Source organism: Candida dubliniensis, chromosome 3 (genome assembly GCF_000026945.1).
Source record: "Candida dubliniensis CD36 chromosome 3, complete sequence".
Taxonomy (NCBI): Eukaryota; Fungi; Ascomycota; class Pichiomycetes; order Serinales; family Debaryomycetaceae; genus Candida; species Candida dubliniensis.
In genome coordinates, this window is record NC_012862.1 from 670,275 (window position 1) to 690,981 (window position 20,707).

At 37.8% G+C, this 20,707-nt stretch overlaps 14 protein-coding genes across 14 annotated transcripts, besides 1 other annotated feature; 6 read left to right on the top strand and 8 right to left on the bottom strand. All coding sequences in view use genetic code 12, as the record gives it.

Annotated features, from left to right (window-relative positions):
- Positions 1 to 180: 180 nt before the first annotated feature.
- Positions 181 to 1,239, top strand: CD36_82880 (conserved hypothetical protein; the record flags this gene model as incomplete). Its single annotated transcript, XM_002419174.1, has 1 exon — positions 181 to 1,239. One exon carries the CDS (start codon positions 181 to 183, stop codon positions 1,237 to 1,239), a length of 1,059 nt encoding a protein of 352 aa, XP_002419219.1.
- Positions 1,240 to 1,372: 133 nt separating this feature from the next.
- Positions 1,373 to 2,026, top strand: CD36_82890 (conserved hypothetical protein; the record flags this gene model as incomplete). Its single annotated transcript, XM_002419175.1, has 1 exon — positions 1,373 to 2,026. The coding sequence occupies one exon, from the start codon at positions 1,373 to 1,375 to the stop codon at positions 2,024 to 2,026; it is 654 nt and encodes a 217-aa protein (XP_002419220.1).
- Positions 2,027 to 2,247: 221 nt separating this feature from the next.
- On the top strand, positions 2,248 to 2,634 carry CD36_82900 (uncharacterized protein Igo2 homologue, putative; the record flags this gene model as incomplete). The annotated part of the gene is made up of 1 exon (XM_002419176.1): positions 2,248 to 2,634. The coding sequence occupies one exon, from the start codon at positions 2,248 to 2,250 to the stop codon at positions 2,632 to 2,634; it is 387 nt and encodes a 128-aa protein (XP_002419221.1).
- Positions 2,635 to 3,123: 489 nt separating this feature from the next.
- CD36_82910 (autophagy-related E2-like-conjugating enzyme, putative) lies at positions 3,124 to 3,627 on the top strand (the record flags this gene model as incomplete). Its single annotated transcript, XM_002419177.1, has 1 exon — positions 3,124 to 3,627. The coding sequence occupies one exon, from the start codon at positions 3,124 to 3,126 to the stop codon at positions 3,625 to 3,627; it is 504 nt and encodes a 167-aa protein (XP_002419222.1).
- A 61-nt stretch (positions 3,628 to 3,688) lies between these two features.
- Positions 3,689 to 4,273, bottom strand: CD36_82920 (NADH-ubiquinone oxidoreductase subunit, putative; the record flags this gene model as incomplete). Its single annotated transcript, XM_002419178.1, has 1 exon — positions 3,689 to 4,273. The coding sequence occupies one exon, from the start codon at positions 4,271 to 4,273 to the stop codon at positions 3,689 to 3,691; it is 585 nt and encodes a 194-aa protein (XP_002419223.1).
- A 928-nt stretch (positions 4,274 to 5,201) lies between these two features.
- On the bottom strand, positions 5,202 to 7,046 carry CD36_82930 (methylenetetrahydrofolate reductase, putative; the record flags this gene model as incomplete). Its single annotated transcript, XM_002419179.1, has 1 exon — positions 5,202 to 7,046. One exon carries the CDS (start codon positions 7,044 to 7,046, stop codon positions 5,202 to 5,204), a length of 1,845 nt encoding a protein of 614 aa, XP_002419224.1.
- A 439-nt stretch (positions 7,047 to 7,485) lies between these two features.
- On the bottom strand, positions 7,486 to 11,847 carry CD36_82940 (killer toxin-resistance protein precursor, putative; the record flags this gene model as incomplete). The annotated part of the gene is made up of 1 exon (XM_002419180.1): positions 7,486 to 11,847. One exon carries the CDS (start codon positions 11,845 to 11,847, stop codon positions 7,486 to 7,488), a length of 4,362 nt encoding a protein of 1,453 aa, XP_002419225.1.
- A 385-nt stretch (positions 11,848 to 12,232) lies between these two features.
- Positions 12,233 to 12,955, bottom strand: CD36_82950 (uncharacterized protein yhr134w homologue, putative; the record flags this gene model as incomplete). The annotated part of the gene is made up of 1 exon (XM_002419181.1): positions 12,233 to 12,955. The coding sequence occupies one exon, from the start codon at positions 12,953 to 12,955 to the stop codon at positions 12,233 to 12,235; it is 723 nt and encodes a 240-aa protein (XP_002419226.1).
- A 152-nt stretch (positions 12,956 to 13,107) lies between these two features.
- Positions 13,108 to 13,484: a mobile genetic element.
- A 132-nt stretch (positions 13,485 to 13,616) lies between these two features.
- On the bottom strand, positions 13,617 to 14,387 carry CD36_82960 (conserved hypothetical protein; the record flags this gene model as incomplete). The annotated part of the gene is made up of 1 exon (XM_002419182.1): positions 13,617 to 14,387. The coding sequence occupies one exon, from the start codon at positions 14,385 to 14,387 to the stop codon at positions 13,617 to 13,619; it is 771 nt and encodes a 256-aa protein (XP_002419227.1).
- A 17-nt stretch (positions 14,388 to 14,404) lies between these two features.
- On the bottom strand, positions 14,405 to 15,463 carry CD36_82970 (conserved hypothetical protein; the record flags this gene model as incomplete). Its single annotated transcript, XM_002419183.1, has 1 exon — positions 14,405 to 15,463. One exon carries the CDS (start codon positions 15,461 to 15,463, stop codon positions 14,405 to 14,407), a length of 1,059 nt encoding a protein of 352 aa, XP_002419228.1.
- A 251-nt stretch (positions 15,464 to 15,714) lies between these two features.
- On the top strand, positions 15,715 to 16,125 carry CD36_82980 (conserved hypothetical protein; the record flags this gene model as incomplete). The annotated part of the gene is made up of 1 exon (XM_002419184.1): positions 15,715 to 16,125. The coding sequence occupies one exon, from the start codon at positions 15,715 to 15,717 to the stop codon at positions 16,123 to 16,125; it is 411 nt and encodes a 136-aa protein (XP_002419229.1).
- Positions 16,126 to 16,207: 82 nt separating this feature from the next.
- CD36_82990 (D-tyrosyl-tRNA(tyr) deacylase, putative) lies at positions 16,208 to 16,783 on the bottom strand (the record flags this gene model as incomplete). The annotated part of the gene is made up of 2 exons (XM_002419185.1): positions 16,208 to 16,634; positions 16,719 to 16,783. 2 exons carry the CDS (start codon positions 16,781 to 16,783, stop codon positions 16,208 to 16,210), a joined length of 492 nt encoding a protein of 163 aa, XP_002419230.1.
- A 212-nt stretch (positions 16,784 to 16,995) lies between these two features.
- Positions 16,996 to 18,408, bottom strand: CD36_83010 (metalloprotease, putative; the record flags this gene model as incomplete). The annotated part of the gene is made up of 1 exon (XM_002419186.1): positions 16,996 to 18,408. One exon carries the CDS (start codon positions 18,406 to 18,408, stop codon positions 16,996 to 16,998), a length of 1,413 nt encoding a protein of 470 aa, XP_002419231.1.
- Positions 18,409 to 19,087: 679 nt separating this feature from the next.
- Positions 19,088 to 20,671, top strand: CD36_83020 (D-lactate dehydrogenase [cytochrome] 2, mitochondrial precursor, putative; the record flags this gene model as incomplete). The annotated part of the gene is made up of 1 exon (XM_002419187.1): positions 19,088 to 20,671. The coding sequence occupies one exon, from the start codon at positions 19,088 to 19,090 to the stop codon at positions 20,669 to 20,671; it is 1,584 nt and encodes a 527-aa protein (XP_002419232.1).
- Positions 20,672 to 20,707: the final 36 nt, after the last annotated feature.

The following is a 20,707-nucleotide window of genomic DNA, read 5'->3' on the forward strand; positions in this document are numbered from 1 at the left end:
AGAACTATCTGGCGAGGGGAGGATGGTTCTTCCACGGTGGTTGTCTTCTGGTTTGTTGTTTATTCCATTTCTTTTTTTTTTTTTTTTTTTTTTTTTTTTCTGCTTTCTTTTTCTGGAGATAAGATGGAAACCTAAATCTTATTTTCTGACATTACAGTAGGAACTGGCCATCAACTACATATGAAGCGACAACGCGAGGAGTCAGAGTCACAGAGAAAGGTGGTGAAGTACAGCCAGGAGTTGACATTGGTCACTCTCCCCACAGACATACTAGAGCTCATTTTCAAGGACTTGTCGAGACAGGACACGATAAACCTATCGACTTTAGATCACGAACACAGAAGCGTGCTTAAACCTATTGTGTTTTCCCAGATCCGAGCCAGCTGGAACGATATGAGGAGTGAAATAGACGGGAGAACGAGTTTCCTCAAGCAGCACAGACACTTGGTGACCCGACTTCGCATAGTCGACTGTGATTCGTATGGGGAATGGAACATGGACATCTTTACCGATTTGTTGATAGACTTGCCTAGGTTGAGACATTTGCTTATCAACAGCAAGTTCTCCTCCAACTGGCTCAAGTACCGCCAAGACGACAACTTGCAGCAGCTTACATTGTACTTTGATTCGCGGGCGCCAAGGGAAAGCGTTGCCAGCACCAGCACCAGCACCACGATCAACCGCATATTCAGTTTGGAGCACATTGCCAACTTTAAGATGTTGACCAAGTTGCGGCTATGGCACTACCACCTCTACTGGGAAGACGTGTACCCTGTTTTGATTGTAGAGGATGTCGAGCTCCACAATTGCACCTGGGAGTTCCCGTTCACACTATCACAATTCAACTACAATTCCAACATCAAGCGACTAGTGGTGTCGTATTCTGAAGGTAACGCGTTTGCAGTGTCTGAGCGGTACCGAGAGTTTTTGCAATGTGGAAACGGAGAAGACTTTTTGAGTTTGGAGGAGCTTGCCGTCACAGTGGCGAGAGGGTCTCTCAACAGCAGTGTGGTATCACGGTTCATGAACGCTAGCAGTTTCCCGAGACTAAGAACATTGCGAGTGTTTGCAAGGGAAAGTGTGTACAACCTATCACACTGGTTTGGAAAGTTGCCGATAAACACTACGTTGCGGGTACTAGACATGCAAGTAGACTATGAAGGCCGAGATCGAGAGAGGGCATTGAAGGAGGCGAAAAGGTATTTTCCCTTTCTTGACGTAAGGATACATAGACCATAACCGCAAGGCTGCGAAATATGAGCGTACAATTATTCATTAATAGAACGAATCCAGATCAGAGTGGAAAAAGAAGGAAAAAAAAAAAAAAAACCAAACAATTTCTAGCACAAGACCCATCTCTCCCACAACACCAATGTACTGGGTGCTACTCCTTCTCGTGTCCATATGTATGGCAAACACAGAAACATACTTGGTCCGAGTGCCTGAGTACTACAATATTGTACTGCACCTGTCACCCATACCCAGGGAAACCAGGTTCAGTCGCCAGCTCCATCGGCTCAACACCACCCACACAGTGCTACTAGACTACCCCATTGGCACAATCGATGACCAGGATATGTCCAACACAATAACACTCACATACAATACCGTGTCACAACCACGGTCAACACTACTAGTGCGTGTGAACAACTACGGCGACAATACGTTCACAAATGGCGACATGCTCAACATCAAGCTCTGCTGGCCAGCCACCAAGCCATACGACTTTGACATTGGCCATGTGTACATGCACAGCAACGAGTTGGTAGAGAGCGTGGAGGATTCGTTTGATTTGTATGTGGCGATCAGGTACAAGTTCCATGCTTTTAGCTACGACAACGAGAGGTTTTTGCAACAAGAGACAGCATTGTCCTTCCAATTGTACGTGAACAAATTGCCCAGTAGGATTTTGCCCATTCCGTTGGAGTTGTACGACACAATCGTCTATTTAGTTGATATCACAATCTTCATTGTCTGGAACATCTTGCCATGCTTGGTGAAGTGTGTTTTGTGTGCCCTGGGGTAGTGTTAAATGGAACAAAATATTATGTAGAGTAAAAAAAAATAATGACCACATAGATCGTTGGGACATGTGACTCCAGCAAACCTGAACCGATTCTCTTTTTTTTTCTTCTTCAGATAATAAAATAAAGGAGAACTATTACAATTTGTTCTCTTTTTTTTTTTGTGTTTTCTGGTCATTGAAAATTCAATTACTTTTTGAATCATAAAGGAGTAAATTCAATCATGTCATATAGTGAAGAAGATCCTTTGAGTGAACCAACGAACACTCAACATTTGGATTTGTCTAAGTTATCGCCACAGGAGTTAAGAATCTATAAAATGTATGGGAAATTACCCACTACCCAACAGATCTTGTCATCCAAATTCCAAGATAAGAAATACTTTGACAGTGGAGACTATGCTATGCAAAAACAAATGGGTGGTGGTTTAAAGAGTGGTATACCTGGTGGAATGTCTATGAAACATCCGAATGCCGAAAGAATGAAGGAAATGTCAGTTCGAAATTCAATCAGTGCAACAAACGCCCAAGTTCTTTTGAATGGAAAGTCGGGATTGTTAAATGAAAGAACTGCCCCAAAAGATGAGAATGGGGATGACCAGACTAAATAAAAACAGTGATTAATGACGTCTCCATTGGTGTATTTTAACCAAAAGTAATTACATATAATGGTTTTCGGTATTTTTTGTTTGCAAGTCTTCAATGCATTTGCTTTGGTCAATACATATATCTTGAAAATTTTACTGCAAAGTTTGTCATTTGGATTTTGAGAGAAGTAATATGTTTGATTATGGTCGTATTACAAAGTTGCCTGTCAAGTCGAGGTATGGCACCTGCTTTCCTCTTTGTTTTTCATTTTTTTTTTTCATTTTTTTTTTTGTAGTTAAAATATCCATGTTTTGAAGAAATTGTTTAGGCATTTTAGACTGTATTTAATGAAATTGGATTCACTGTGTTAAACAGGAGAGATTTCTATTTTTAGTGTTTATAGTTTAGGGGTAAGTAGGTAGGACCAAATGTATCCATTAGTTCACCAAGTGAAGGTGTAGCCAAGGAAAAAAAAATTAGTCTAGAGATATTAACCATTTGAAGCCACATCAATGATTACAAATCAGGAGTTCAATGACAGTATAGAAGAGTTCATTTCAATTATATTAGAGAACTTGAAGTTGAAAGGCACAGACTTTGGATTTTCTGTTGGTAATCACTACGTGAATAAATGGGCCACCAACAAAATGTATAGCTTTATCAGTGTTTCCGTGAAACGCCTTCGTATAGATTTTACAATTTCTTTTGACGACTTGTATAATGTGCCGTTGTTCAACATGAGATTATACGACAATGATACGTTTCTAACATCACCAATGACTCAAAATACGTTGGCAGTTGGGTTATCTGCTGTTGATTTACAAAACCATCACCTTTTTCACCAGCCTTGGTTGCAAGTGCATCCATGTGAAACGCTGCAAACAATTGATGATCATTTGAAAAATTTTCCCGTCTGTAAATATAACCTGGGTATACAGTATTTATGCTGCTGGTTTGGGTTATACGGCTTGCCTTGTATATTCCCACAATTCAGCGTAAGACCAAATATATATTAATAGTGTACAATCATGCTAAATAAAATAAACAAAACAAAACAAAAGAATAAAAACCATTCTCTTAAGCAGAAGATTGTTGACGTGCTTTCTTCTCTGTGAATATACGGCATGGGTAAGCCTCAGAATACATACCATGAACAGGTTCAGGTAAAATTTCCCATTTAAATTTGTTTAATGATGGCGCAACAATTGGTTCTCCTGACCTACCCAAAATTTCTCCCTTCACCACAGATGCAGGCACAGATTTCAAAGTGGATGCCAAACTAACGTCCTGTCCATTTGTAAACACAGCCAATTCTTTGCTTCCCTTCTCGCCAATGGAAATTCTTGGGTTTGATTCAGAACCCAAATTCAACAAACCAGAGATTTTGGTTTGGTTAAATGTGTGAACTTGTGGGTAATTTCTTCTATAATCCCTCTTGAAATATGGATTCCCTTTAATATCACCTGCTGGTATGGTAACAGGGTCCTTATAATTCTGTGCTTCTTTGATTCTTTCACCAGGTGGAATTTGTCTAAACAATGATACTAAAGGATTACCAGATGATCTATTTGGCACCAAAACCAAAAGCTGTCTTATTTTTTCCCAAATACCCTGTGGTCTGGTAGTATATTTCTTCCAAACTGGAACTGGACCTCCTGACATGGTTAATGAATAGATAATAAATGAATGCTTTTTTTTAAAAAGATGTAAAAACTAGATTTTGTTTGAGTCCTAATTCGATATTTTTTTTGCTGTTGTTTTCTGAGATTTTGTCTCTGTTATTGAGCTTTTCTTTTTTTCATCCAATCAATTTTAGGTCAGTGGTAATACAAATATATGCAGGAATATCAAAATTACAGAAGTGAGATTGGGTGTATCACCAATGGTCAGAATTTATACAGAATTATGAACGGTACATCTTGCAAAATGATTAAGAGGGGTAGTTGAGTTTAAGGAATAACCAACGTGATTTTTTATGTTGAAGAAAAATATTGTGAACAAGGGTTCTTTTTGAGCTATTTTTACGGTTGTATCATTTGTATAATCAAAAACATCTGGTAAGGATAATTCGTTGCACACTAATCGAACTTCGTATAGTTACTGGTTTAAGAAGCATTGTAGGCGTAATCAGAAGGTTTCAAGCCGTTGAACGATTATACTTGCTACAATAGTGAAAAGATCCATGTCTTTTTTTAAACAAAGATAATACTTTTATTATTCTATTTTAAAAACCAATTCCGTTGAGGATGCAAACTATACAAAAAAAGAATGTCTAAACTGATTGCCTTTAATTTTTCATTTTCTAAACCAGCAAAAAGCAATTTTTAAAAATGACATTGATATATGTATGTTAAAAAAAGATTAAACAACAATTGTTGAAATGAAGTAAATAATATTTAATGCAAAAAAAATAGTCCGTAACCATCATAAAAATCATAAATTACGCTGAAAAAATAATTAGGAAACTAATGTTGAAAGTTTCCATACTCGAGCATGTTGAGTGCTCCCCATCAATAGAATATCTTCTTCTTCTCATGCGTAGATATAAATAACAAGATCGTGATTCTTTTATCAAGTGTAATTATTGATTTTAATTCAAATCATTAACATTCAAACGCTTGATCAAATCAAAAAGGGTGGAATTGCCATCAACAAAATCATTGTTTACCAAATTGCACAAAACAAATTCATCTCCGAACTTTTTCATTAATCGGACAAATTCGTTTACTTGTGTTTGATCAGCTTCAACTAAATTGCTACTGGCAATCTTGGCCCATTCAGTGAACAATCTATAAACTTCATCCTTCCATGCCAAGAATGAAGTTTTCTCAACAATTGTTGGCTGAAGAATTTCTTCTCCTGGAAATACACCCCAAGTGACAGCATTAATGTCATCATCTTTACAATTTGTACTTAAATTGCCATCTTTATCCACAGCATAATACGAAATAAAAGCTGACGAAGATTCTGCTCCTTTTATGTTGAATTCCTCAACTTGATCTAACAACTTGGAAACGACATCTTTATGACAAAAGAACTCCAAATACTGTTTTTGATACACATAGCCATTTTTGGGACCCCAGCCAAAAACTTTCTCAGACGATTTGACTGCATTCAATGCAGGTTGTGAATTCATAGTAAAAAATCCGTGTTGATTCAAATATATCAAGTCATCAACAATAACCCTAGTATCATCACCTACAGGACCATCAGACCATGGTAACGACTTCAAATCACCCTTTAAATAATTGATAATTATCCCACTCAAATCGGCCAATGATTGTGGAAGACCCCACAATTCGAAAGCTTTTTTAGGTGACTGTCTCAATAATTCACTAGCACACAAATCAATGTCACCGAAAGCAGGAGATCTCGAGTCACCCCATCTACCATTAGGAAATTCATCCCAAGTTGCTGTTCTTGAAATATAAGAGTACTTTCTATGTTGCCAAAAAATCGGACGAATCGATTCCTTAGATCTTTCTGGATGCAATGATTTTCTCCAAGGTAATTCAGATCCACCAACAACATCGTGCGATTTGATAGCTTCAATAAGATTCAATTTCTCCAAAATCATAACAGTGGCTTTTTCCAAATTCATGGTGTAAAAATGCAAATGATTGACATATCCAGATTGTAATAATTTATTACACATTTCACTAACCAATTCTGTTCCTCGTTCTCTTACCAAAAAATCATCATCTTTGATGGGGTCTAATGCATCTAGAAAGTGCTGTGGAATAACTATTTCAGACCACTTGGCTCTTCTTATAAATGCAGCATAAGTAGAAATAGGCATAATACCTGGAATGATTGGGATATCAACTCCAATTTTGCGTAATTTGCTACACCAAGAAACAAAGTTCTCAACATCATAAAACATTTGAGTAATAATGAAATCAGCTCCAGCGTCACATTTTTCTTTCAAATATTGCAATGTTTTCTGCTCATCCTCTTCTTCTGGATGACCTTCAGGGTAGCCTGCCACACCAATATTAAAGTGGTTGCCATATTTTTTATGAATATACTTGATCAAATCTTTAGCATATTTGAAATCACCTGTAGATTCCGATCCATCCAAAGGTGGGTCTCCTCTCAATGCTAAAATGTTTTGACAACCAGACTTATAAGCCTTTTCCAAAGCTTCATCAATCAATTCGACTTTCATGTTAGTACATGTCAAATGCATACATGTCTCTAAACCCAAAGTTGATTGTGCAGTGTATACCATTTCGTTGGTCAAAGTGGATGATCTGCCTCCTGCATTCCAAGTGATATCTATAAATATCGGATTCAAATCATACATTCTATCCATTCTATCGTACAAGTTTTGCACCCCTTGTGAAGTTTTGGGAACGAAAAATTCAAACGAAAATGTCGCTGGTGGAGGTTTTGATCCCCTATGAGCTTGACTTAATTTTTCAGATATCTTCATGGTCAATAGTTGTCAGTACTTCTGAAAGATCGAGCTTTATGAAACTGAACTGGGCTAATAGTCTTGAAGTAATAATACGAAATAAAACGGTTCTAAGAGAAGTAAAAAAAAAAAAACAAAAAGGAGAAACAAGATCAAACGAACGAAGGAATGAACGAAAAAAAAAAATAACCACCACAAAGGTTTATACTATTTGTTCATTTAGATTACAATGAACGAGAAAATCATTGTTGGTCATTATGACTCTTAACAATAATAATTACAGTATGAATTTTGTGCGATCTTGGAAAAATTTAGGAGTAGTGCCGATGGTGGCCCCAAAAATTTGCCAAGCTTCTTTTTTTTTTTTCTCTATCAATATTTGTATTATCTCTACCCAACGTGCGGATTTAATGCCGTTTCAGGAGTTCTCACTATTTATTCATGTGACTTTTAATCACTATAACTCATCGTGAAAGTAATCATCGCCATCATCATCTTCTTCTTCTTCTTCATTTTTGTCCAGATGATCAACCTCTTTCTCGACATCACTCTCGATTTCTTCAGAAACTTCTTTGGCGGAATCATTCTGCACTAATGACACCAAAGATTCAATTTCTTGCTCGTACCCAGTCCATTCAGGAATTAATCTTTTAGCAGTATCTAGCTTATTTTCTTTAGTTAACGGATTGTTGCAAAGATCAATCATTTTTGCGTCTTTCAAGCTTTTATCTGAGCACCATGTTTCACACCAGAGCCAGCTTTGAGGCAAACTAAATATTTTAATCAGTCTTTGCATATTATTGGGCAAGTCTTGATCTAAGTTGCTCAACGAATTTGGATCACTTGAAAGCTTTTGATAATGTGCTCTCAATCTGTCTCCGGCTTTTATGGATCTGAATTTTTGCAAATCAACCACAAACAATGCACTAATATGATATTTTAAATCATCCTTCAAAACATCTGACCAGTACCCTTCCTTCCAAAATCTGTACCCTTCCATTTCTTCACGAGAATCACACATTGGGGTAAATCCGTATGGGGCACCTTCAAGATCCATGTTAATCAATTCTGTCAAATCGGCCCTACATATTTGATCAGCGTCAATGAATATAATTTTATCAAGATCTTGTGGGAACAAGACATCTAGAAACAATATCTTATACCCCCAAATTATTCTTTCTTTAGATTTTTGTCTTCTCAAGAAATTGGGCCATTTGTAACTAATAAACTCATACTCAACATTATATTTTATTGAAATAAGCTTCATTAAGTGTTTGAACTGCGGAGAAACGAAATCTTCCAATATCCAGAATTTTATTGTCAGCCTATGATTATGTTTTCTTACTGACGCAATCATAATGCTAGTCAACTTTTCATAAAGTTGGCCACCTGCAATCGTAAAAATATTTATTTCTGCATGTCTTCTCATAGGCATGGCCTTCTTGTTGTCAGATTTCTTTACCCTTGGATATATGGTCGATCCATCAATTTTAAAAACTGGCACCTCAATGCTTTCTAATTCCTCGATATTAGTTTGATATTTATTTTCTGATGCTGATAACAACGTATAATTTGAGGTAGTACTAAAGTTGAAAATACTAGGGTATGCTTTAATTTGGAAATAGTCCAAGGAAGTCATTACTGAAGTATCAGTTGAGTAGTTTTTATTAAAAGCTCTGAAGATTAAGCCATCAGGAGCTTTCCCAGTACGAATATCTCTAGCATATCCTTCAATTAAGATGTTCTTTAGGGAGTATTTGATGTTAACCGAGTGGTGATTGTTGAAATAAATGTTGTTCAAATCTATTGAGCTCATTTGAGGAACAATTATCCACTTGTGCGGTACATCTAATTCAGTAGAATATGTCACATCGGATGGAATACTTTCAAATTGTGATGAATAATGCTGGATCCATTTGCCATTAGAGTCAAACTTGGGCTTTGCATGGGGATACACACCGCGATAAAACTTGTGAATTTTGATCTCCTCTTTCAGATCCACTCTTGGTTGAAGGAGGATTCTGATGTTCAAAAACAGAAATTGTGTAATACTACTCACAATGCTTAACAATCTTTGAGAATATTCGTCCATGGGGTTCAAAATTATTAATACATCAACCGGATTATTTTCTTTGTAAGTTTTTACATCAATCGAATTCGAAAAATCCAATGAGCTGAAATCAAATCTACTAACATCAACAATAAATCTTTTGTCGTCAACGTGAAATGATTTTGTCACAATGGAAGTCATCAAATCAAACCAGTCCATATTGTCTAAACCGGACAACATCAGATTAAAATCACTAACCTTTTTTGACATAAACTCATCCGGATATGCCTCTATGACATCTGGGATTAGGTTCAATCTTTGAGATATTTCAAACTCTATTATTTGATCCAATTCCTCGTACTCAAAAGCTGTATCCAATCTAAAATATCTAGAATTGAATAACAAAAAAGAATGATGAGCAGGTAGTTGCTTAGTCACAAGCAATTCTCTCAATCCATCATTGGGCGCTTTCGAAATGTTAGAATCTTCCAAAATCTCAATAATTTCATCAATTTGTCCGTTTGTTAATGTTGTCAATTTAAAATCAGTTTCCAATTTTTCAGAAAAATCCGCATCCCCGGTATTAATAACTCTCACTTGAATTGATTTCCTTTTGAGAAGCAGTAACAAATCTATCAATTGAGTAATCATTTCTGGTCTTGCAAAATCAGACACTAACCAAAATGTTCCCGACACACCCTGCTCTTTATCTAACTTTTTGAAAGCAATTGAATTGTTTATTAATTCCTTGTCAATTTTCTTGTATATGATGTCACTAGGCTCCAACGGAATGATACGCAAATTCCGTTCTGACTTTGCATTGGAATAAAGAAGATCTTTCAATTTACCCTCTATGGGCCCCTGTCTCAAGAAAGTTTTAATAAGTGAAATGTCTTGGGATATTTGTTTGCTCATAGCAATCTGCCAGTTTGGTGCCCTTAAGTCGTAGATAACCCCATTGAAGATAACTGAAGCAGTAGCTATAGAAAACTTGTTTAACACATGATCGTAATCTACCTTAAAATCCTCAGGTACTTCCACTTTATCTAATAAATCAGCAGCTTCATCTGGACCATCTGATTCAAAATACTTATACAAGATTGCTAATGCCTCTTGTGTGCTTGATTTCTCAGCAATCCAATAAAACTTTTTGGCAAGCATTTCATCCATTGGGTCGTCCCCTATAACAGGTAAAACTCCAACCTGTTGAGGTATACCTGAGTCCAAAATCACCTTAGACAAAGTGAAAAACACACGCAATTGATGTTTGTTTCCAAAGTTCAAAGCAAAAATTAAATCATGAACGTTCTCTTTCAACAATGGTATTTGATTTGGTTTGAGTTTATAAGACCCAACTCCTAAATAAGCCTCCTCACGATTAGTGGTGTACTCCTTGAATGTGTTGTCTGATTCAACATTGTTAAAAAACAAAACTCCACCCTTCTCCGAGCTGCCCTTTTTAAATTCGTTTTCGTACACTTTAAATCTATTCTCATTGTTGCCCATCAATGTATTCCCATTTCGAAATTGCGTTTGTTTAACTGCTGAAAGTAGAGCAAATTTTGCTATCAAGAGCTTTGCTTGTACAACATCAAAACCAAGTTTCACTAAATCTTTTACTGTCTGTAATTCCTCCTTTATCCTGCTACCTAAATTGTAGATATCTAATTCTAGTGGATGAATTGGAGATCCATTGATATAGATCCCATAAGAATCTTGTGATAATCCTATATCTTCATTTCCAAGCACTTTTGATTTAACTTTTTCATGATTTAGTAATTTTGGCAGCCGTGCAATATAAGGAATAAACTTGGGAAAGTTGGTTAAAATGGTATTTAAAAGGTCGTATTTTGCAGTCTTGTAGCGATTGGATAAAATAAAGGAGGTCAATTTAACGCCTAGTTCATACAAATGTTTTTCATTGACCAGGACCAACTCTTGCGATTCGTTAATTTTGGTGAAATCTCTACTCAAATCGTATTTTGGATTTGCTTCTGAATAAGAATAATCATAATTCTCCATTTTCAATGTTACACCGAATCCGGGAATCGAATCCAATTTTTTAGTTGCCAGTGGAATATACCTCCACACAAACTTCAATTTCCCAGCCTTTGCTTCTGGATACAATACTTTAAGGAAATCTTTAGTCAGCTCTTCAGTGGGGTTTCCATATAAAATTAACAAAGGTGCATTCTTTGATTTTCCAATAACCCTATCAAATAAAAGTGTGGAATTAGAACTCGAGTCTGTTCGTAATGCAAACAAATCATTAGCTGAACAATATATCTTGTCATTATATAATAGCCACGTTTGTATTTGGCCGTTTTTTGTTTCCACCGTGTTTCCAAAGGAATCTTTGGCACATTCTCTTTTGAGTCGATCCCCAAACTTAGCCAAAACATCAGAGTAGTGATCGTAATGGGCGGCTACTCGTGGTGTATGTTTTTTGTAAACCAAATCAAAGTTAACAAAATCCATATCTTCATCTGCTAACCTGAGTGAATTGGCCACGGTAGAATATATTTCTTGATCTGAAGCATCATCTTCTAATACCTCATCATTATCGCTTAAGCCAAAAATGTTTTCAATTGTCTGTTCATACAAGGATTCATTGAAGCCAGCGATTGCCTCGATAAAGTTGGGAAGGAAATCAATATTGCTCCACTGCGTTTCAAGTTCGACTTTGAAGTTGTTATTTTCGGTAGCTTTGACAAAATTCAATAAAATAGTAACCGCAATGGCATAGAGGATATACCTTATAACTGACATTTTAAGGACTTGACCAGTACTATGCTATGTGGGTAGAACACGTTAATATTTCACCTCAAAAAAAAAAAAGCACCAATAATACTACTAACAACGCATTTGTATATTTTTTCGGTGTAAAAAACTTTTCAAGAGAACAACACAGGTTCAAGAGAATTACTTCAGTTTTGTATTCGCCTTTATATTCACCTTAATCTATACAGATCACTTCTTGTTTCATCGGGTCTACATCTTCTGCATCTGATGTCAAGTCAATTATCTCGTGGAGTATGGGGCGTGTAGAGTTTCCAAGTTGAATTGGGATTTCTTCAGAATCAGATGTTAAATCAATAATATCATTAGCAAGGTTGCCAACTTTCTCACGTTCTGTGGGTTCATTAGGTTCTGTCTAGGTTATGTCGTACTCATCTTCTTTAGGAACACTTTCTGTTTCGGCGTTTTCACTATGACACCATTTTGAATCCCTCAACCGACGTTCTGCGGCCTCTAGAATGGCTTGTCTAAGATCCCTTGGAGAACTACCAATAGGTCTATTAATCTTAGAATCCAGCCCTAAAACTTTGGTTTCATTTGCAAACTTGGGTTTGTTTAATAGCTTGAGCCTCTGCTCTCTGACCGACACTAAACTACCAGACAATAGCACACCTCTGCCCACTTTGTTTTCCTCGCATAAATACTTTGTTTTGGCTCCCCTACAATGTATGTCATCGTATCTCGACTTTAGCTTGTCCAAAAACTTGTAGAACTTATTATCATGAGCACTATACACATTGTGTGTTAATTCATGAAGTAATGTCCCCACTATATCGCCCATCGGAAGAAACAGTCTATCATTGTGATGTTCTCTTAACCGTAGGTATATCTTTTGTCCGTGATTGACATTGAGACCAAGTAGTTCAGCCTTATCGGGATACATTTCATATAGTTTTCCAACTTTGAATTTCTGCTCGTGTATTATTGGGGCGACCAATCTTGCTGCTTCGTATAGCAAAGACTTTGCATAGGCATCATTTGAAAAACGTTTCAACGCCCCAATCTTCTTTATATTTGCAGGAGGTGGAGGATCATTGGCTTTAGGAACAGGAAATGCACCGTGTCCTTCTTTAACCATAACCTATTGCTAGTGTGGAACGTGGAAAATGGCGTATTATTTGATCTGCGAATGAATTGAATATACAAAGATTCTAATCTCATTTTTTGTTTTTTTACTACTGCGGTTTTGGGACTTAACACGACCCCAAAGGATTCATACTCTTCAGTTTATGTTCGCTGGTGAGCAATTTTCCATCTAATTTACCCGACACTGATGGAAATTTTATTCTCGACGCTCGAGGTCAGGAGTGAAAAAATTTTCACGGAGAAAATTATTTTCATCATCATTTTTTATAAGAATGGAGGTTCTAGTGTTAGAGAATAGATAGCGAACACCTGGTATTCTCAAGGTAGATTTAGATTGAAGAAAATATTAGTTATTTTACTTTTATACTTGATCAATAAATTTTCTTTATATATTTAAATTCTTGGTATTGTCGAACTGCGTATAAACCAAAGGACATACTTTGCATATTTAAGATATATTTAGTGCCGATTACCTGTGACATTTCCTTAGTGACTGTTTCGCGAACGCTGGCAACCGAACAGTTTAGAATGCAAAACCTTAAAAATATTATTAAACTTTATAGACAAACAAACAAACAAACATATCTAATAATGTACTAACGTAAATCCCCTCAACAAACGTATTTTCCTATTTTCTTTTAAAAAATGTAACACTACCCCAGGGCACACAAAACACACTTCACCAAGCATGGCAAGATGTTCCAGACAATGAAGATTGTGATATCAACTAAATAGACGATTGTGTCGTACAACTCCAACGGAATGGGCAAAATCCTACTGGGCAATTTGTTCACGTACAATTGGAAGGACAATGCTGTCTCTTGTTGCAAAAACCTCTCGTTGTCGTAGCTAAAAGCATGGAACTTGTACCTGATCGCCACATACAAATCAAACGAATCCTCCACGCTCTCTACCAACTCGTTGCTGTGCATGTACACATGGCCAATGTCAAAGTCGTATGGCTTGGTGGCTGGCCAGCAGAGCTTGATGTTGAGCATGTCGCCATTTGTGAACGTATTGTCGCCGTAGTTGTTCACACGCACTAGTAGTGTTGACCGTGGTTGTGACACGGTATTGTATGTGAGTGTTATTGTGTTGGACATATCCTGGTCATCGATTGTGCCAATGGGGTAGTCTAGTAGCACTGTGTGGGTGGTGTTGAGCCGATGGAGCTGGCGACTGAACCTGGTTTCCCTGGGTATGGGTGACAGGTGCAGTACAATATTGTAGTACTCAGGCACTCGGACCAAGTATGTTTCTGTGTTTGCCATACATATGGACACGAGAAGGAGTAGCACCCAGTACATTGGTGTTGTGGGAGAGATGGGTCTTGTGCTAGAAATTGTTTGGTTTTTTTTTTTTTTTTTCCTTCTTTTTCCACTCTGATCTGGATTCGTTCTATTAATGAATAATTGTACGCTCATATTTCGCAGCCTTGCGGTTATGGTCTATGTATCCTTACGTCAAGAAAGGGAAAATACCTTTTCGCCTCCTTCAATGCCCTCTCTCGATCTCGGCCTTCATAGTCTACTTGCATGTCTAGTACCCGCAACGTAGTGTTTATCGGCAACTTTCCAAACCAGTGTGATAGGTTGTACACACTTTCCCTTGCAAACACTCGCAATGTTCTTAGTCTCGGGAAACTGCTAGCGTTCATGAACCGTGATACCACACTGCTGTTGAGAGACCCTCTCGCCACTGTGACGGCAAGCTCCTCCAAACTCAAAAAGTCTTCTCCGTTTCCACATTGCAAAAACTCTCGGTACCGCTCAGACACTGCAAACGCGTTACCTTCAGAATACGACACCACTAGTCGCTTGATGTTGGAATTGTAGTTGAATTGTGATAGTGTGAACGGGAACTCCCAGGTGCAATTGTGGAGCTCGACATCCTCTACAATCAAAACAGGGTACACGTCTTCCCAGTAGAGGTGGTAGTGCCATAGCCGCAACTTGGTCAACATCTTAAAGTTGGCAATGTGCTCCAAACTGAATATGCGGTTGATCGTGGTGCTGGTGCTGGTGCTGGCAACGCTTTCCCTTGGCGCCCGCGAATCAAAGTACAATGTAAGCTGCTGCAAGTTGTCGTCTTGGCGGTACTTGAGCCAGTTGGAGGAGAACTTGCTGTTGATAAGCAAATGTCTCAACCTAGGCAAGTCTATCAACAAATCGGTAAAGATGTCCATGTTCCATTCCCCATACGAATCACAGTCGACTATGCGAAGTCGGGTCACCAAGTGTCTGTGCTGCTTGAGGAAACTCGTTCTCCCGTCTATTTCACTCCTCATATCGTTCCAGCTGGCTCGGATCTGGGAAAACACAATAGGTTTAAGCACGCTTCTGTGTTCGTGATCTAAAGTCGATAGGTTTATCGTGTCCTGTCTCGACAAGTCCTTGAAAATGAGCTCTAGTATGTCTGTGGGGAGAGTGACCAATGTCAACTCCTGGCTGTACTTCACCACCTTTCTCTGTGACTCTGACTCCTCGCGTTGTCGCTTCATATGTAGTTGATGGCCAGTTCCTACTGTAATGTCAGAAAACAAGATTTAGGTTTCCATCTTATCTCCAGAAAAAGAAAGCAGAAAAAAAAAAAAAAAAAAAAAGAAAAAAAAAAAGAAATGGAATAAACAACAAACCAGAAGACAACCACCGTGGAAGAACCATCCTCCCCTCGCCAGATAGTTCTCTGTCCAATCTTGTATTTGCAAAATAATTTTGATCTCACGGCCTGTCCACATAACACTTGCAAACCATGCAGCGCAGCTGGCTCCAGTTGATATCCATAGTGTCACGCAATATTATCGATGACTTGAAAAGTAACATTCTCAACAAGCCCCCGATTCTACTAATCCTCAACCCGGACTCGTTTGAACCACCCTTCACGAATGGGTTTGACGAGTACTTTAATGTCACATCGACCGCACTCCTCGGCCAGTACTCAAACAGTAAAGCTGCGAACTATGCCATTGTTGCGTTATCGATTGTTCTAGCCGGTCTAGACATTGTCTACAGCATAATACGGCTCTCGATCTCAACGATGTTAATGGGGGCGTTCTTTGGGAGTCTCCTATTCTTTGGACTCTGGTTTGTCGTGACTGCGTCCAGAAGATGGAAGTTGGTGGTGCTCTTGTTTCAAAATAACGACTACAATGTACTATACTAGAATACACGTTATGATTATGGCTTGGATATATATGTATGAATACACTCTATTGACTGGTGGTGCGGTCAGCGTGCTATTTCATTCACAAAGGGCTGTCTTGGGTGTCCCAGATGATGGTCACCGGACCATCGTTGACCAAGGCAACGTCCATCATGGCGCCAAACTCTCCGTCCTTGACCTTGTCTTGGCCCAACCCTGCTCTCAATTGTTCTAGCAACTTGTTGTACAATTCAACCGCATGGTGGCCTTTTGCGGCACGGTGGAAATCAGGCTTGGTCCCCTTTTTAACCGTGCCGTACAATGTAAACTGACTTACAGACAAGATTTCTCCTTGGATGTCTACGATCGACTTTGCCCAGGGCTTGCCATACCACTTGGTGGCAGTCTGTGGTGGCTCGGACAAATCCTCAAACACACGGAGGGAGAGAAGCTTCTTGGAGAGCTTGGCAATATCTTCCTCTGTATCTGTGGTGGTGATACCAACGAGAACCATCAACCCCTTTCCGATTCTGTTTGCTCAAAGATGTTAGTGAAACGTCTGTGTTAGGACCCAATTTGCAGATCACCGCTAGTATATAAACACAAATACATACGAAGACACAATCTTCTCTTCAACTGTAACTGACGCACTCTTGACTTTCTGAACAACCACTCTCATGTCGTGAAATTGTGTGGTGCAACTTTGTTTTTTACAGATAGGAGTATAAATGATAATTGAACAACTCGATTTCTTTTTTTTTTTTTTATTGGTTCCTACTGAGTTTTCGGTGAGTCCCAGTCTAGTTTTTCGTTTGCCGTGGGTAGCCAAAAAAAACTACAAAAACTCCGGGACAGGATGTTTCAAGTTTATTAATATCATATCTCATACATTTATTGCAGTTGCTCGTCTACTAAGAAATTACACAAGTATTTTAAAGCAGCAACAACTTCCCTGCCAACAGGTTCAATGTACTTTGCAGGTAACAAAAATCCATGGTTACCCGTATCTCTCAATTTTAACTGGAACGCATAGTCTGCTCGATGATGATACATATAATCCAATGCTGTTCCTGATCCCAAGTCTGGCATCAAATCGGCATCACGATCAATACACGCAGGTAATACGTTATAAAGTGTTCCACTTTGCATGCGAATCGCTTTTGCTAGACCCCACGCAACCTCTAACAAGTTCTCTTCGTCTCTCGGTTGCTCGTTACACGAGAAGGCATAAGGATACAAGATCTCCTGCGAGTAAGAATGCAAGTCAATATACCCCCATATTTTGTGGTTAGCATTTGTATTATTTAAATAATCTGTCCAAATTTGTGATTCGAATGCTTCAAAAGGTGCCTCGCCACTATATTCCTCGCCACAAGCCCAATCACTTGATCTTGTCCAATGATAATCGTAGGAATGATCAATATCAATTCCAAAGCACTTTGGATGAATAGTTGGTTGACGATTCTTTCTCCACAATCTGTCTGTGGTCCAGGTGTATTCATAGCCATCTGGGTTAGAAACGGGAATAAATATAAAGTCTAACTTAGACCAGATATCAGAATCTGGAACATTTTTGTAGTACTCAATTAACGCATATATGGAGTATAAGACAGACGAAGTGGAAATCCATTCACGAGCATGGATACCGCCGCTAACTACAACGGTTCTCCTGTTACCGTGATCATCGTTGTCTTCTGAGCTAGGAACAGTGAAATGAACCACCTTGTACTTGCGATGCTCAAACGTTTCCCCAATCTCTTCAACACTGATTATATCAGGATACGTTGCTTGTAATAGACCCAACCATGCATCAATGCTTTCTAATGAACGGTACTCTTTAAAAAACAATTCGTTGGTAATCACGGAATCTTCATTTAATTGGCTAATTTGTTGCGGATATGTTTCGTATATCTTTTGAGCCAAATCGTCAACAACTACTTTGAAAGACATCGATGGAAACATCTCGTGCAATTTAAGCAAACCAGTTTCATCTATTTGGATATCAATTGTCTTTAGGTTACTTGCGTGGCCCCATTTAGTAAAGTGAATATTTGCGTCATCTTCAAAAGACTGTGTCATCAAATATTTTCCTAGATCTGGGGTATCTGAGTAGTCAATCCTGATTACATGTTTACCCTTATATTGTGTTAAATCTATTGGGTGGTATTGATGATCCACAGTTGTGTAATGAGGACGAGAAACATCTTTTGAAGAGAATAACCCATAGAAATCAAATGGTATTTGGATCTGATAACTGACCACTAGTTGAATGAGAAGTAGTGATATGAGTTTGATATAGTCCATGCTAATAAATAAAACTAAATTGGTATAATATCTGGGAATCAAATATATCAATAGTGAAAAGGACAAAAATATGAATACCGTGGGTTATAGAAAAAGGTGGGTTATATTTTAAAATCAATGCTAAATGCAACTTTAAATATCAATGGGTAATTTGAATTATCAACAACATTGAGAGCAAAGTAGAAATGAAATTTGAACGGAATTTTTTTTTTTTTTTGTTAGAGTACTGAATTATTATTATCATTATTCTTGTTACAAATTAATTACTATGATAAACTAAAGTCGTGTATTTGTGTAATGAAACGTGATAACACTTGCTTCTTTATTCAGCTTTCATCTTTTCGTTGTTGCTGTTTAACAATTGTCCTACTTGGTCTTGGATAGATAAACAAGTAGATGAGTTAGTTAGTTATATCCTCACAGTTATATTTTCAAGATTTTGTATCATCCCTGTAATGTATTATAATCGTAGTTTATAATATAAATGTCTATGAAGAAGTCAAAAAAAAAAAAAGAAAAAGAAAACCTAATATTACTACTGGTTCAATTGGTACTGCAAAGTTCTCAACAATACCACTAAAAATTATTTCTGACTAAATATCACCACAATGGAAAAAAAAAAATTGTTAATTAATTATTCTTTGCAACATCATCCTGATTCAAAAAACAACCTACAAGAATGCAGAGAAGATTCGTGCAAACTGCTTCGTATTTAATTAGAAGAAATAAAGTGGCATGCAGATTCAATCGTTATAACGGTTTGCCGGTTGCCTTTTATTCCACAAAGACAGTACCTTTCACAGCAGATACTTACTCCCAAAAAGTCCAACGCGATTCAAAGTACAAGCAACTTGAATCCAAAGATATTGAATTTTTCAAAAGTGTTTTACCTGAAAATTCCATTATCACTGATAAGGACGACTTATTGTTTTTTAATGAAGATTGGATGAGAAAATATAGAGGTCAATCACAATTGGTATTGAAGCCCAAGACCACTGAGCAAGTCGCCTCTATCTTAAAGTATTGTAATGACAACAAGCTAGCTGTTGTTCCCCAAGGAGGGAATACTGGGTTGGTAGGTGGCTCTAATCCAATTTTTGATGAAATTATTATTTCCTTGTCGTCCATGAACAAAATCAGATCGTTTGATCCTGTCAGTGGTATATTGAAAGTAGACGCAGGTGTTATTTTGGAAACTGCTGATCAGTATTTGGCTGAGCAGGGCTATATCTTCCCACTTGACTTGGGAGCTAAAGGATCTTGTCATGTTGGTGGTAATGTTGCTTGTAATGCTGGTGGCTTGCGTTTGTTGCGATACGGTTCTTTGCATGGTTCTGTTTTAGGTTTGGAAGCTGTCTTGCCTGACGGTACGGTTTATAACTCTATGCATTCATTGCGTAAAGATAATACTGGTTATGATTTGAAACAATTGTTTATTGGATCTGAAGGTACTTTGGGTATTATAACTGGTGTTTCAATTCTATGTCCATCAAGACCACAAGCGCAAAATGTGGCATTTTTAGCTGTTTCGAGTTATGAGGCCGTTCAAAAGGTTTTTGTTCAGGCCAGAAAAGAGTTGCAAGAGATTTTGTCTGCTTTTGAATTCATGGACAACACGTCCCAAAAGTTGACTGCTAAGCATTTAGGTTTGGAGCACCCTATTGAAAGTGGTGACTTCCCATTCTATGTGTTAATTGAAACCTCTGGTTCCAACAAAGAGCATGATGACGAAAAATTGGAAACATTCTTGGGGAATGCAATGGAAGAAGGTTTAGTTGACGATGGAATTATTGCTCAAGATGAAGCGCAAATACAATCGTTGTGGTCATGGAGAGAGTCGATTCCAGAAGCAACCACTATTGGGGGCGGTGTTTATAAATATGACGTCTCGATTCCATTGGCAGATCTTTATGGCTTAGTTGTGGATGTCAATGCCAGATTAAATGATGCTGGAATTGCCAGTTTGGACGATGAATCGAAACCTGTGCTTGCTGCATTGGGTTACGGGCATATTGGAGACGGGAATTTACACTTGAACGTTTCTGTAAGAAAGTATTCTCCTGAAATTGAAACTATTTTGGAACCATTTGTTTATGAATGGATTGCTAAAAAGCATGGATCTATTTCGGCTGAGCATGGGTTGGGTTTCCAAAAGAAAAACTATATTGGATATTCCAAAAATGAGGTTGAGATTAAATTAATCAAAGAAATCAAACAACATTATGATCCAAACGGGATCATGAACCCTTATAAGTACGTGTAAATGAGTTAGTTGAAAACAGTGTTTGTAAATAATCCT